The sequence below is a fragment of the Marmota monax genome, unplaced genomic scaffold (genome assembly GCF_021218885.2).
Source record: "Marmota monax isolate L192 unplaced genomic scaffold, Marmota_monax_Labrador192_F-V1.1 WCK01_AAM20220418_F8-fsc00014, whole genome shotgun sequence".
Lineage (NCBI taxonomy): Eukaryota > Metazoa > Chordata > Mammalia > Rodentia > Sciuridae > Marmota > Marmota monax.
The window spans coordinates 33,635,626-33,652,021 of NW_026695222.1; the positions used below are offsets into that span (position 1 = coordinate 33,635,626).

The following is a 16,396-nucleotide window of genomic DNA, read 5'->3' on the forward strand; positions in this document are numbered from 1 at the left end:
GGTGCCCTCTGTCCCGGGCTCCCTCCCCCTCAAAGTCATGGAATCAAATGCTACCGGCTGGTCCTGGGGACTGTCGCTGCTCGCCCACTGCCCGTCCTGTGGAAGTCCCCACACTCACCACCCACGTTGTCCCGGTAGGTGTTGTACATCTCCTTCACCCGCCGGTAGCGGAAGGCCAGCTTCCTCATCCAGTCCACGCCGCCGTGCACCCCGGTGCCCAGGCACAGGCCGGCCCCCGGGGCTGCGCTGTGGAAGCCGTCAGTGGAGAAGTTGTAGGTGCTGGGGAGACAGGTGAGGGCACAGCGGGATCAGTGTCCTTTCACTGGGAGACGCAGGGCCTAAGGACCCACGGGTGGCTCTGGGGTACCCGTGCGCCCCTGGATGAGCTCACCGTGCCACGTGTGCACCTGGGAGGAGCAGCATTGGCACCCCGAGAAGGCCGCGACTCCTGCTCCTCTCTAAGCAGCCCCCACCCCTTTCTTCTGGATCAACAGAGCCTCTGGCTTCTTGGGGACACGATGGCTGCCCCTGTAGGCAGTGGCCACCCCAGGAAAGCCTCTCTCCTCTCCCTTTGGAATTCTGAGCTCCAAGGGAATTCTACAATGAACGGCTGGGATCGGATCATCTTGACGGAAGAGTCCAGTTAATCCCCACTACGGGGATCCCCAAGTCCCCCTGGGAAGGCCTGGCCCCATCTCTCCTCCCTCCTGTGTCTTCTCACAGCCGTTCTCCCGTCTTTTGTCAAAGGAGGCGCACTCCGCTGCCCGGTTGGTGCTTTGCAGATATGAACCTCGACCCCAGAGAAGCATGTAAGGCTAAGGAATTCTCTGTGTGGCCAGGAAACTTCAGAAGTGACACAAAAATGGCATTTCCAAAGGTCAAGGAAACACATCCCACTAAAAAAGGGGGCGGAAGCCATCCTCTGGGACGGCGCTGGGCACTTTTCCAGCTCATTTTCTATCGGCCGAGGAAGGGGCAGGACTTCTAGCCATCACAGCCCCTAAGTGCAGACCCCAACTCCTGGCCACCCTGCCGCCCTCCCTGTCCAGCGAGGCTCCCATCCTGCCAGGACTTATTCTTAAAGAACTCACACTGACTATCAATTTGGAGGATGCCCTGAGGAGATGCCCAGAGACAGAGGCCCCCTAAGGAGGGTGGGGTGAGGTGCCCGGGGGGACCGAGGGGTCAGTCAGAGTGGGGCTCTGGAGCTGGGCTGCTCAGGTTTGGATCCTGCCTTCCCCACTCACCAGCTGTGTGAGCTTGGGCAGGTGTCTTGATCTCTCTGTGCCTCAAGTTCCTCAACTATGACAGGGGGTGACAGGAGAATCTCTTAGGGCTGCCTCAAAGATGCCAGGGGTAACCCACAGGAAGCATTGAAAGCAGGGCAGGCGCTCAACAAGGGCCCTGAGGTTGAGTCTCCCTGCCAACCGAGCCCCTGTACCCACCAAAAAAAGAGACATTTGATGCTTGGTGCTGAGCCTATCGTAGGCTCAATATAGTGAATATTTCCTGAATGACTAAATGGGGAATTTGACTTGGGAAACACCCTCGGACAGTGGATTCCTGGCACGAGATGCCCGAGGGCGCAGCCCGAGGCGGGCCCCCAGCAGCTGCAGGGGAAGCACTAACCCCGGACCCCGGTGTCTCGCGGCCTTGAGAGGGAGCCTGGCTCCCAGCGATGACTTCACGGAAACGACCCATTAACTCTGATCGGGCCGCGGGATGGCGCTGCTCCTCACCAGCCTGGGGACAGACGGATGTGCTGGATGGTGATCAGATCACTTCTGATCGTGCTGGGCTTTGGAGAGACTGGCAGAGGCCGGCAGGGACTCCGTCCTGGTCCAGGCGTGGGTGGGGAGACGCCCACACCCGTAACCAGAACCTGCTCCCCGTATCCAGGACGGCTTGGAGGTGCCGAGCTGTGATGATTGGGGTTGGCACCGAGGAGCTGTGGTTCTGTTTGGTCACGTCTCCCGGGGCAGGCTTGGGACATTTTGATCTCACTCCTCTGAAAGCCGCCTCGTTTTAATCAGGCAGCCGGTTACCGGATTTCCAGAAACCGTCTTAGGAGTGTGTTCCCCTGAAAACCAGGCTCACCACTGATTCGCTCAGAAAGTGTTTCTTGAGTATTGACTGAATCAATTTTTTTTTTGTATTAAAAAATACATGCGGCTAACGAATGTCATGAAGTCTCCAAGGGACGTGGATCAAACTCTTGATGGCAATGATTTGCGGGGGCGGGGTTGTGCTTTGGGTTCAGAGGGGCTCAGGTCCAGATCTGGCTAGTGATGGGCACGTCTGGTCCTGGTGACCAGCCCTCCCCTCCTGAGAACCAACTGACGGACATTTCTGACTCCCCAGATTCCCACCTTAAATCTTGCCCGTTGTCATCCGATGAGACGTCATCAACGTGGATCTGGTCACAATCCTACGGGGAATTTGGAGAAGGGAAAGAAGAAACAGGCCTGGTGAATGTGATGGCGGCTTGCAGAGCCGGCTCCGCGAGCCACGGGGGCAGGAGAGCTGGGCCGGGAGCCAGCGCTGGGGTCCGAGGCTGGGCTTGGCCACTGGGGGTCAGAGGTGCTCCTGTGGGGTCTCCTCTCTCTTTCTCTCTGGTTTCCTATTAGGCAGCTGGTTGGCCCTGAGGGAGGTCGAGCAGAAAATTTATCACCCCAATTGGGACAGTTTTGCAAGGAAGAGGGGGCTGCGGGTGATGCGCGTGACACTGGGGGCTGTAGGTGCAAACCTGGCCTCCCAGCCTCCCAGCCTCCAGGAAAATGGCAGCCCTGGGCATGAGGTGGAGGCCTCACTGTCCCCTCTGCTTGGAGTCTCCTGCCTTTGCCTCCAAGAACCCCTTGTCCTCCCAGTGTTCGCTTCTGGAGGCCACCCTCTGGGTCCCAAAGTCTGTGACTACCACCCACTGAACACCGTGTCCCAGGCCTGCTGTTTCCACCCCCCACGGGCCCCGCGGCCTCCTGTCTTTCCTTAGTCCTCTTCGAGTGCTCAGCGGCCACCTGTGCCCAGGGAGTTCTGTACTGGGTTCTGCACATATTTCCTCCATCAAAGAAAATTCTACGGACAGCGCAGCTCTAGAGGGGGATACAGGCTGACTCCTCCGCCTGGCGGTAAGTTCAGTCTGGAGGAGCGGAGACCTCGTCATTTAGCCTGCCCTGGGTTGCACAACATGTTTTTGGAATGAGGGGCAACAGGTCAGCTCGGGGGAGCTCTGTCTGTCCAGCTCTCCCCACGTCCCTGTATCCGCGCTGTCCTTTGGAGCTGACCAAAGCCGTGGGGCGTCTACTTGCAGGTGTCCACAGTGTCTGCTGGGCTTGCTTCGCCTGTTACCTGGCCCCTGGGCATCTGATTGGAGATCTCGGACTCACAGCCTTCGTGTGAGTGGAAGGACTCAGGCCCAGCAGGCCCCCCGTGCTGGTGAGTGTGCGTGTTAGAGGACGCTGACTTCACAGGCAGGCCGCGGAGAACACAGGACCTACAGCACATTCCCCGGGGCCTTGGAAAAGCACCTCCCGTCTTCCCCTCAGGCTCCACAGCCCCTCAGGGGTCGCATGGCTGGCCCGGGCTGGGTTCCACGGGCTTTCCTTGATGTCAGGGGGAAGGCATTTGGGGAGGCTCTGTTTTTCTCATTTGCAAGGGGATTGTTGGGGGCGCTAAAGTGTGACAACAGTAGCGATCACATTTCGGGCTTCATAAAATACCATGACGCTCAGCTAGACACTACCTCATACTGCACCAGCTGACCCGGATCGGGTTACCCCCCAGCCAGCAACCAGGGGCCTGGGCAGTGCAACGGACCGGAGGCCCCCTTGGGATTTTGGGGAGGAGAATCCGATGCCTCTAACTCTGCCGTCCCTTCCCTAGGCATGGGGAGAGGTCCCTGACACTCACGAGCATCTTCTGCTCTCTCCTGGTCAAAGCGTGACCAATCTGTAGAGACAGACAGAGGGTTCCCGTGGCCTTGGCACAAAGGTAGCGTGTGGTGACACGGTGCTGAGGACCTGCGGCAGTGCAGGAATTTCTACGTTTATTTTGAGACGGGGCTCCCTGAGTTGTTGAGGCTGGTCTTGAACTGGTGATCCTCCCACCTTTCCTCTCAAGTAGCTGGGATTACAGGGCCACTGCACTCAGCTCAGAATGTCCACTCTCTGACCCAGAAAAACACCTGCAAGGGCTTGTGAAAGGCTGTCCATCAGCCCAGTGAGAAAAGGGGTCAGAGCCTGGCTCAATAAAGTGTGGCTTATCCGCGCTGCAGACGCCTCCCCAGCAGCTCAGGAGAAGGAAGTAAACTGGGCGCCGTGGCGCACACCTGTGATCCCAGCGGCTCTGGAGGCTGAGGCAGGAGGATGGCGAGTTCAAAGCCAGCCTCAGCAATGGCGAGGCACTAAGCATCTCAGTGAGACCCTGTCTCTCAATAAAATACGAAATAGGGCTGGGGATCGGGCTCAGTGGTTGAGTGTCCCTGAGTTCAATCCCTGGCATCCCCCACCCCCCAAAAAAGAATGAAGTAGACCTTGATGTTAGCATATTTCCAAGACGTCTGATAGAGTGAGAAAAGCAGATTAAGAGTGATACATTTAGCTGGGCACAGCGTTCACATCTGTAATCCCAGCTCCTCGGAAAGGAGGAGGCAGGGGGATGGCAAGTTCAAGACGGGCCTGAGCAACTTAGCAAGACCCTGTTTCAAAAATCAATCAATCAATAAAAAGAGCTGGGGAGGGGCTCAGTGGCAGAGCACCCCTGGGTTCAAACCCCAGCACAGAAAAAGAAAAGGTGATGCCTTCAGCATATCATGTGTCTGTATAAGAACATGTTGAAATATCATATGTTTCCTATGGATATGTACATATGATAGATGAGTGGGAAAAGAAAGAGCTAGAACCCTCACATCTGACGGGAAGCAGCACTCCATATGGAAAGCACTGGGGAGAACTCTGAAGGAGAACTCCGCTGTTAGAACACTTTCATCTTCTTTAAAAAGCGAGAAGAATATATGCATGTATTGCTCTTGAGAAATTGATTAAAACTGCCTCGGCAGGGAGGAGAGACGTCTCACATGGGGAGCGCTGGACAAATTTTACACAAAGAAGCCTCTAAGCTGACTTTCGGGGCCCCTTTAACTATCCACTCCCCACATCACTTGAAGGATCTTTTAGCTTAGCAGGGCCTTCAAACCCTTCCTCCATCCAGAGTCCTGTCGCTCCTCACTTCCTTTCTGGAAAACCCTGATATCACGTTCCTCCCCTGCTCTGCACTGAACCCTGCCTCACTGCTCCCAACGACCCCCACGGCTGACACACCAGCTCATAATTGCTTGGAAACCTTGGATGACTTCCTCCCCTGTCATTCTTCCGTTTCTGAGGGACCACTCACCAAGCCCGACCTTATCTGGTTCACTGACAGCAGTTCCTTTAGGCAGAACGACACTCATTACTCTGGATACACCGTAGTTTCGGCCACTGAGATTATAGAGGCCAAAGCTCTGCCTTCAGGAACTACCAACCAGCAGGCTGAACTTGTAGCGGCCACTCGTGCCTGCCTTCTAGCACGGGGCAAATCCCTCACCCTTTATACTGACTCAAAATATGTCTTCCATATTCTATTATCCCATGCTGCAATATGGAAGGAGCGAGGCCTACTTACCACCAAAGGTAATGCGATCACTAATTCGGCTCTTATAACCAATCTGATAGAGGCCTCCCACTTACCCACCCAGTTGGGAGTTGTCCATTGTAGGTCCCATCAGAAGGACGGCTCCCATATCACTGAAGGCAATGCCAAGGCTGACCAGGCGGCACGGATGGCTGCTACCACTTATGACCCCCCTGGGGGACATATAATGGCCGCTTTAGACTGTCCATCTGAAGCCCCTACTCCTTCCAGTAAGAACAAGGATCTTTTCGAGTTCCTCCCTACTCTATTCCATTCCAATTCTCAGTCTTTGACCCTCTTTTTACAGAGCTTCTTCTCCCTCACCCCCTCTGACAAAGCCATGCTACAGAATATAGCCTCCAATTGTCAGATCTGTTAGCGGACCAACCCTCATACTCCTTTAAGGCCTAAACCGTTTCCCTCCCACCAAGCCCGGGACACATTCCTGCTGCTGACTGGCAGGTAGACTTCACCAATGTTCCTGCAGTACGGCGCACTAAATACCTCCTTGTCTTTGTGGACACTTTCTCTGGTTGGGTTGAGGCATTTCCCACTTCCAATAAAAAGGCTTCCACTGTAGCTTCAATCTTACTGACAGACATCATCCCCAGGTTTGGTATGCCCACTTCCCTACAATCCGACAATGGCCCTGAGTTTATTTCTAGGATCACACAGAAGGTCTCTCCAGCCCTCTCCTTCAAGTGGCATTTCCACTGTCCATATCGCCCCCAGGCTTCAGGGAAAGTGGAAAGGGTAAATCGTACTCTAAAGGAAGTCCTTACCAAATTGACAATGGAATTAAACTTAGACTGGGTCAAACTCCTTCCCTTGGCTTTGCTTCGGATCAGAGCTCTCCCTAAGAAACCATCTTTACTGTCTCCCTTTGAGATAATGTAGGAAGACCTCTTATACCCCCGGGGCTGGTCGTTTCACAAGGACCTCTCACCCGAGATGTGTCTTTGCCTCTCCTGTTTCATCTCCGCTCGGAACTCTGGAAATACCAGGACTGGCTTCTTCCGGACCCAGACTCCTCTCCAAACACTCCTCCCTTAACACCTGGGAGTCTACTCTATTATAATGGAGGGGAAAGGGCCTCTTGCCCCCAAATGGGAAGGCCCCTATCCTGTCATTCTCTGTACCCCCACCGCCGCCAAACTCTCCTTACCAGACAACCGTCTCACCCCCTGGATTCACATTTCTCGGTTGAAGCCATATCACCAGGAGGCCCCACCTGCTGACGACAGGACCACCCCAGAGGAACTCCAAGAGTCACCTCCTGAACCTCCCCTTTACTCCTGCTCTCCACACCCGTCTCACCCCTTTAAGTTGCGGCTCACAGGTGTTCCCCGCAGCCCAATTCCTCTTAAAGAAGGCACAATGAGCTCTCCCAACACCCTAGTCCTCTCTGTGCTCTGCCTGTTTTCTGTGCTCTGTCGGGACTGGTCTTTACCCTCCTCTCCTACCATGTACCAATTCACTCTTCAGGAACGATACTCGGAACATGGCATGCAGAAGGTCCGCACAGTGGATGTAACTACTTGCTTCATCCACAACTGCACCTCTGTGTCCCTAAAATTGTCACCTTCCAGGACCTTCGTCCCTGGTAGCTGGAACTGGCCTTTCATGTGCTTCCTTTTTGATCAAACCATAGACTATTGTCATTGGTGGCCTGAGATGTATAATGGGTGCCCCTATTGGTCATGAAGGCTCCATGATGAATGCGGTAGCTATTCTTCCCACTCACTTGGTTACCCTGAAGGGTGGACTTCTAGTTACCTAAAATGGCATAAGGGCTCTTCATCCGATAACAATGGATGGTATACTTTAGATATACCTGACCCCAAGGCCAAACGTTGGGACTATGTTGAGTTTGCTGTCTATGCTCCGACAACCTCAGCCAGACCCACAGGGTGGATGACTGTTGGCCGCACCCTGATAATACCACCTAAGGCAACCGTCCAGGTAGTCGAACACATCAAGGAGTCAGAATCAAAACTTCGAGATCTCATCCATAGCCCATCCTAAGAGGATTCAGAGCCTTCAACCCCCTCAGGCCCCCCTCCCACATGGTTCAATTTGCTACACCAAACTCTTCGATTATTAAACTCCACCCCTCTTTCTGTGCCTACTTCTCAGTGCTTTCTCTGTGCTTCACTTAGTCGTCCACTTCTAGCAGCGGTCCCATTAGCGGCAGGAAATATTTCAGCAAAAACCTACAATTTCTCTAAGAAAGGACAACCCCTACATGTGACACGTATCCCACTGTGGGAAAGTTATTCCACCAATACTTCATTCCCTTTCATCTGTTTCCACCTGCCAACAATGAATCCTTTACCCATTTGTTCCTTAGCTATAGCACCCCATTGAGCCCTGCATTTATGCAACCTGGACATTTCCTCTGGAGTAACGGGTCTTTAAGTACCTCAACGACCAATGTCGCTGGCACCTGTTTCTTGGTTACTGTAGTTCCTCAGCTGTCTTTGTACACTCCCACCGAATTCCGATAGTTGGCCCTACCTTCCTGAACCCGCAGGGCAGTCTTTCTGCCGGTTCTGGTAGGCCTCACTTTAACAACCTCAGTGGCGAGTCTCGGACTCTCTGGGGGAGCTATAGGTCATGCTCTGTGGGCATCCAATGACCTTCAGCAAAAACTGCAAGAAGCGCTCGATACTGCTGCTGAATCTCTGGGCTCCTTGCAGCGGCAGGTTACTTCATTGGACAAGTGGCTTTACAGAACCGAAGGGCAATTGATCTCCTCGCTGCAGAAAAAGGGGGTACATGCCTGTTCCTCAGAGAGGAATGTTGCTACTGTGTTAATGAGTCTGGGCTAATAGAAAAAAAATGTTGTTAAATTGCAGGAATTATAGACCCAATTGCTCAAACCCACCTCCCCTAATCCCATAGTGGGGTTCTTCCAACCCTCTCTCGTACTTGCTACCTCTCTTGGGGCCCCTTATTGGGATGCTCCTTTTTTGTGCTCTCTTGCCCTGCATAATGAAGTTCCTTCAAACCCAATTGCAGAAAATTTCTAGTGAAACTTTCAACCAGCTTCTGCTTAGGCACTACCAGCCTCTGATGACCCATGAACCCCCAACATCTTCAAGAGAACAGCTCACTCAGTGCTGAAGCTCACTACCAGACACGATGGAATGCAACGGACATCGGACAGCGGGAGACAACGAGCCCGGAGAACCTCTTAATCTGCCATCCTGGATTCTTGAGCCTTTGTGTCCTTTAAAGCCTCCTCATGGCCCTTGGCCTCTTCTCTGTCAGTCCCCCAACATGGATCTTCTGCCAAAAATTGACCTTTGCTTTAATTTTTATCTTCATCCTGTTTTTGTTTGCTCTGATCTTCCTCAGGTGCTGGTGACGCCATGTCGAGGCAACGCTTCCAGTATTTCCTAGAGTCTCTGTTACAGGACCAGTGGCTGATACCAACAATCTCCTCCATCCAGGACTGGTCCGATGCCATCAACGACTTGTGGCTTCAGGGAACCTTCATAGACTTCACCCCTACAGAAGTAGCTGTCTATAGCCACTGGGTTCTATTTCTGGCTGCCATGATATCCCCAGACCTGCCCCCCAACATTCCTCCACTTCCCCTTCTAGGCCCCATGCCGCCCCCACACAGCAGGAAGCAGCCAGATCTGACCAACGATGCCCCACTTCCTAAGAAAACAAAAAGGGAGGAATGTTGGGCATTCACATTCGTATAACGGCAGCCGCACCCCAGAAAAAAACCCCAGCAAGGCGCCTGAGGACCTGCTCTTCCTACTTTCCCTTTTCCACTGGCGCGAAAAGTTCCCGCGGGCGCCAATTCTCCCGCCGGCACCAATATTTCAAATCTCGCTGGCGGGGAACCTTAGCCCCAATAAGAACTAATTTCTGGGCTCTGGAACTGACATCTGGAAGAACTTACCAATAAACGGGTGGCCCGCCATTTACCTCAGCCCTGCCACCTCTCCTAAGATCTATATAAGCCCACAGCCTTTTGCAATAAAGTGGAACTCTCCCCGGCAAAGTGTCTTGCGTGGAGGCTTCTTTCAGGGAGGAGCTGACATTAGTGAGAGCTTCCCATGTGCCCGGGACTGGGATCAGCTCTTCACCAGGTCGGGAGGGAGGCACCTGGTGACCCGTCCTGCAGAGAGAGTGAGGGAGAGGGAGGAGAAGGTGTCTTCCTCCCCCCAGATGCTGAAGTCCCAGCCCTACCATCTGTGACTTTATTTGGACACAGGATCTTTGGAGGTCACTGAAGATGAGGCACGGGGTGGGGGGCTCTAGCCCACGTGACAACATCCCTATAAAAAGGGGACATTTGGAGCAGAGACAGACCAGAGGAAGAATGCCATGTGAGATGAGGACAAAGGCGGGTGACACCTCTCCCAGCCAGGGGCCGTGGCAGACCAGCAGGAGGAGGAGGGGATTTTCCTCAGGGCCCTTGGGAGGACCGCCCCCTTGATCTTGGACTTCTGGTCTCCCGTTCCTGTGGCTCACACCACCCGGTTTGGGACACTTGGTGACACAGGCCTGACACGAGCCCAGGGTGCAGTGGGCAGAGCAGCCGGGTCTGAACGCAGGGGGCCTCTGCTGCAGAGCTGTGTCCCCAGAGACGCATCCACCCGGACAGGAGAAAGGCACGTGGCCCTGGTGTCCCATGTGCATGTCAATCACCCATGCGCGGCCACGCCCCATCCTGGGGCCACTGCGGACTCCTCGCCTTCCCTCGCAGCCCTCCACAGGCCGGCCAGCAAGCCCCTGGCCCTCCCTTCAGCACGCACCACGACGGCCATGCCCCCCTCCTCACAGCCCTCACCAGGGTCCAGCTGCTGCCACCCCCACCTAGCCCCAAGGTGGCCTTTGGTCCGTTGGTGGACACGCGGTTTACTGGATCAGGCTGGGTGCATCAAGTACACGCCCCCAGCGGCTTTCGCAGTGTGTTGAGATGAGACGGCGGCTCAGCCCTCAGAGCCTGGAGCTCAGACCATCGGGCCCTTTACAGAGCAGCTTGCCCTAGCCGGCCGAGACCACTGCAGTCCCCTCCTCCTCTCCCTGCTCCTGCCCCTGCCCCCCCTGCTCCATCTCCGTCCAGCAGCCAGGTGGGCTCTGCTGAACCCTAAGTCAGATCATGCCCTTCTCTTGCTCCAAGCCCCACAATGGTTCCACCTCTCTCCAAGTACAAGTGTCACTGTCATAGCCATCACAGGGAGCCTGCCCCACCTGCTGCACACCCTCATGCTGGCTACCACTTTGACCGCATCTCCTGCATCCCTCTCCTAGCCTCCTGCTAGTCTTTCAACAGATGGCCCATCCTGCCACAGGGCCTTTGCACTCCCTGTTCCTCTGCCTTGAATACCTTTCCCATCTTTTCCCATCTGTCAAAAGCCTGCCAAAGGCTTTGTTTATTTTCTTCTTCTTCTTTTTTTGTAAAAAGTCCCCCAACCCTGGGGTGAGGATATAGCTCAGTAGGAAGAGTGTTTGCCTTGCATACACAAGGCCCTGGGTTCAATCTCCAGTATAAACAAAAAAAAAATTGTCACCCAACCCTATCCCAGGTCAGTCTGGGTGACTTCAGTTTTCCCTTCTCTTACTGTGTGGGCCTCTAGGGCTAACTTGAGCCTAGTACAATGACCATTTTCTTCTTTCATCTACTAACTCAGAAAAGTCCACAGATGCTGCCTATTTTTTAAAATCAGTTTTTGCAAGGTGGACAATAGGGCAGATAAAGGCACAGATTCTGGGGCCTGGATTCAAATTCTGGCTCTGCAACTTACTGACTGTGTAACCTTGGCTTCCCCAGGGTGGCTGAGCTATGGACATACCTACCCTGCAGGGGACATAAGGACTCAGTGAGTGGACACAGGCGAAGCCATTGAAAAGCAGAAGTGTTGCTCTTACTGCCATTTTGAGTTGGATAGGTCCAAGCTCTGCCTGGCCCAGAGTTCCAGGGGATTCACAAACAGAGCAGACGTGCACTGCTCAGTCAGACCGCCCAGAGGTCAGGATGCTGCTGATGCACCTGGGATCAAGTTCACGCCCCCGGGGTCTTGGGTGGGCGTTTGAATGCCCGTCCCCTGGGCTCCACATTTTTGGGTGTTGATCTTGAGCAAGTCACTTAACACCTTTGAGTCTTCAGATTTTTAAATCGCTGTTTTAGTTCAGAATAGGTGGAGACGCGGCAGGGACCGTAGGAGAGCTCTCAGGCACCCTCCCGGTCCCCTGGGTTGCCCTCTGTCCCCACAGGCTACCTTTCTTGCATCTTGTGACACATTTTGCTACACTATTGTTGGCTCCTGTTAACCCTGGGGTCGGATTTCCAGAGCTTTCCCGCAGTGTCTGCTTTCTGTTCCAGGGTCCCATCAGGATGGCACGTGGGATCGGTGTCAGGGCTCCCTGGGCTCCTCTGGGCTGCGGCAGATTCTGACTTTCCTTGCTCCTGAGGAGTGTGAGGGAGTGGCGTTCAGCTCACTTGGCAGAGCGTCTCTCAGTTGGGATTTATGTGCGGTTCTTCTTGTGGCTGGCCTGGGTCAGGGGCCTGGGTGGGGGTCAGCGAAGGGAAGCGCCCTCCCTCCCCCAGAGTGAGGGCCTGTACCATCCCCACAACGTACCACTGCTGCAGTGGACTGTGGCCCCTGGCTGAGGTGCGGCCCCTCGGGCATCATCTGTACGGTCCCTCTCCCCTTCTGAACTGTATTTTGGAAGGAAGTCTCCAGGCGGGGCTCACACGGGGGTGTGATATCTGCGTACATTATTTGGGGCGTTTTGGCATGAGACCCTTGTCTATTCCCCACTAATTTGTTTTTGTATTCGTTCATCTCGATCAGCCTGGACTTAGGGTTACTACTTGATATTCTGGGTTAGAGTCAATACCGTGTTATATATTTTATGACTAAGTTGTTTGAAGCTCTCAGCTGGATCCCGTGCCCCTTCCGTACAACCCGTCATGGTGGGGTTTTAAGCACATCTTAGCTTTCAGCCCCTGTCGGATGCTCCTGGCCCATCCCGTCCACGCCTGCTCCAGCCCACACCAGCCATCTCTCCAGGGAGCTCCGGTCCTTTGATTGGAAGATGGTGTTACAGACTAAGACCTGGACCCTGGTGGCTCATTGTGATAGGGGGGTCATTGCCCTGGGCCTTCTCGGTGACAGGACAAGGTCACTGGTCTTGTTTTGTGTTTTTAAATTATGAAAAATGGCCAGTACTCCTGCCTGCTGGAGTGTTCTGAGGCGGGGGCAGGCCCTCAGAAGCTGGTTCAAATGCATCCTTTCACGGTGTGGAAACTGGAGTCCCCCAGGACCTCAGGGAGCCTGTGCAAAGAGAGGCAGGGGATGGTCCCATCTGCTGGGACGGCAGGAACACCCCAACTTTCATGGGGATGCAATGTGTCCACTTGTCCATAAGCTCGGAATGTAGCTTTAGTGTCAGGGTGACAGCAGTCTTTCAAAGCCTGGAGGGGACATTCCGTCTTCCTCTTGGCTGTGTACTTTGTGTAGAGTGGGACTGAACTTTCCTGGAAGGTTTGTCGGAGCTCTGGTTTCAAACCAGAGGGACCCAGTGCCATTTTGGGGGAGAACAACTTTAGCAGTCTGACACTCTCTTGTGATCATTTTTTAAATTTAGTCTTTATTTCCCTTCGGCTCATTTTGATAATCCACATCTTTTTGAAGGTGTCAGTTTCATCTGGCTTCTCCAACTCACAGCAACGAATCTGCCCATGGCGGCTGCATGGTTGACACAGACGAACCTGCGGTAACGCTGCTCTTTTCACACTGGGTGACTTGCCCCTGTCCCTCACCATGCTGGCCCAAGGCTCGTCTGTTTTCATGGCCTCTCGACCACCAGTCCTCATGAATTTCCTGGCTCACCTTCTCCTGCACCCCCAGGGTTGACACTTCAGAATTCTTGCTGTGCCTGTCTGAGCGCTGGCTCGGTGAGTCCTGTGACTTTTGTCATCAGCTCTTGGAGACGAGGTGCAGAACAGACACTGTTGACAGACTGGCTTTACAAAAATGACTCCTGTCGCCCGAGGAGCTTCCTGGCCACGCTTCCTCCTTCAGGGAGGTGTACTTTAAAAGTGAGATTGCTGACCCCTCACCCCGGCTGCAGGCAGGTGTCCTTCCTCTCTCCCCTCTAGAGCAGCCCGAGGGGTGCGCTGCCTGGCGGGCACCCGGGCTGTCTTCCCGCGCCGTCTCCATGTTCAGTTGTCCCGAGAGCACACAGGGCTTGGCCTGCGCTGTCTTTGTGGCCAGTCGGGAAGGACACTGCGACAGCAGCTCAGACCTAACACAGTGACACACTCTCCCCAAGGCTCCTGCGGAACTGTGACTCAGACGGTCAGCAGCCACGGCCACCCCGATTCCAGCAGCTTCTGACCCCGCCAGCCTGGTCGGTCCCAAAGCTCCGGGGCTCCCGGCCCACCAGGCTGCCAGGCTGCTCCGGAAGCCTCCCAGGGCTGCCCCCCGGGACCCTCATGTTCCCCTTGTTCCTGGCCGAGGGTCTCCAACGCTCTGCTGATCCTCGTTCACAAGTCACCTCAAACGGGCGACCTCCGCGAGGGACGAACACCCCAGACCCCCACCGCGTCCGCTGGCTCTTGGAGTTGGTCCTCGCTGGGCTCAGTGTCCTGTCTGTGAAACGGGGGTGGGGGTGAGGACTCAGGCAGGTCCCTGCGCCGGGTGCCAGGTGCAGTCGGGGGCGTGGTGCGCGTCGCTGTGGGGTTTTCGGTGCCCGTTGTCCCGTCTCTGCAGCGGGGCGCCGGTCTCCGGTGGCTGTCGGCTTACACGATGAGGGACAGGCAGGTGGCTCTTCAGTCACCAGATGGCACCTGTCGGCTACCTCTGGGATGGTGCCCATGACCTCCATGTGTGCCCACACCCAGCCCCCACCGTGTCATGACCCCTCGTCACACCGTCCTTGTCCTTCTTTCTGGAAGCGCGTTAGGGTCCCTGCGCTGCTCTGACCTGAGGAGTCCAAGGGCCGCGGGGCTGGAGGCCTCGGGCTGGAGGCCGTTACCCAGGCCCGGGTGGGGGCTCTCGGCTGCCGTCTGCGTTTGCCCCGGGGTGTCCCTTCGTCTGGGGTCAGATCCCCGCCTTCCTGGCTGCTCCGACGCCTCCTCTGCCCGGTCCCCGTGGAGCCGCTGCCCACGGCCTCTAGAGGCCTGAGCTTCCCACCGACTCTTCTTTCTCAGGCCAGGGGCACAGCAGGGGACGCGGTGAAGACCGCAACTCCCAGGGGCCCAACGCCGCCTCTGAGACAAGGTCACGCAAAGACACGGCGAGACGGTGGCTGTCCACCACCAGGAAGAGGCCTCTCAGCAGAAGCCAAGCGCCCCGGCATCTTGACCACGGGCGTGCAGCCTCCAGATGCTGAGAAAGACGCCCTGCTGTCAGGCCTGTCACGGAGCAGGCGGCACAGTGGGGACAGACGGGCTCCCACACCAGGCTGCGCATCCGCAAGCGCCCAGGAGGTGCCAGCTGTTGTGATCACTGTGGCCACCTCTGTCACAGCTGAGATGCAGGTCACTGTGGCCACCTCTGTCACAGCTGAGGTGCAGTCATGGCTTAGAGATCCAAGACTTCAGAGCCACACCGACAGAACTTTCTACAACGAGGTAGACATTCTCTGTCCTAAATGACGGTCACCAGTCACATGTGTTCTTTACCCTAAAGTCACCTCAAATCAAACACGATAACAAATCCAGTGTCTCAGCGGCGCCGGCCCCGGGTCAGGAGCTCAGCACGTCGGGTGCCCACCCGGGGCAGGTGGCGGCGCTACTGGACAGAGCACAGCAGACTGCTCCCACGGCCGGAGCCTCCACGGGTCAGCCTGGCCCAGACGGGGCTTCCAGAGGGGTTTTGGCTGATGCTCGGTGTGAAATGTGTATCACACAGCTTCACACCACGAAGACAGATTTCTAGACAGTTCCCACTACTGTTTATGATGCGCCTTACTCTTACTCGACTTTATTCCCTTTTAAAATTATTAAAAATTGTTACCTAAGACACTGTTGGGGTGTGGGCCCCCTTTCCTTTCTTTTGAGATGGGGACTTGTCATGTTGCCTGGTTGTCCTGGACTCCTGGGCTCAGGGGACTCCCCCGCCTCAGCCCCCGAGGAGTGGGACTACACGCGTGGCCACCGCGTCCCCCGCTTTGACTGGCCACAAGCAGCTCTGTCACGAGGACAAGCGGGCTGGGCGTGGGGGCGGCGGCTGTGGGTAGTTGCCACAAGACTTCAGTGAGCCGCTGTGATGGGGGGCCCCTGTCACAGGGTGCCACGCCTCTGTGTGCCTTGCTGTGAGGGTAGTAGGGAAGCTAGCTCTGTTTTCCAGATTCACAGTAACATAAATGCCTACGAAGAAAATGGAACAATCCCTGTAGGTGGCACCCTCCCGCCTGTCCCTGGGGTGCTCAGAGCCCAGGCCGTGGGACCCTGTGCTGGCCCCCTTCATCGTTACCACCCAGAGGTGGGGCTTCCCCTCGGCTCATTAACAGAGGAGGAGACTGGGGCTCAGAGAGGCGGAGCAGCTGGCCCAGGTCACACAGCCAGGGGAAGGTGGAGCCCTGGGTGCACATCCCCACCATCCTGACCAGTCCTCGTGCCTCTGGGCTCTTCTCTGGGAGTGCTGCCACCTAGGGTCCTGAGAGCCAGTGACCTGGCCCAGACACCTGCTTCTCTTCTCCCCTGGGCAGCCACAGTGAGCCTGTCATGTCATTGAAAGGTCTCCAGTGGCCC

At 55.6% G+C, this 16,396-nt stretch overlaps 1 protein-coding gene across 1 annotated transcript in view; it reads right to left on the reverse strand.

The window, feature by feature from the left end:
- Eya2 (EYA transcriptional coactivator and phosphatase 2) overlaps positions 1 to 16,396 on the reverse strand; it is a 190,326-nt gene that overhangs the window by 10,889 nt on the left and 163,041 nt on the right. Inside the window, exons 11-12 of the mRNA XM_046433563.1 lie at positions 2,370 to 2,428; positions 119 to 279 (exon numbers count right to left, since the gene is read on the reverse strand). Of these exons, the coding sequence (XP_046289519.1) occupies positions 119 to 279; positions 2,370 to 2,428 (220 nt within the window). The remainder of the gene's footprint in view (positions 1 to 118; positions 280 to 2,369; positions 2,429 to 16,396) is intronic.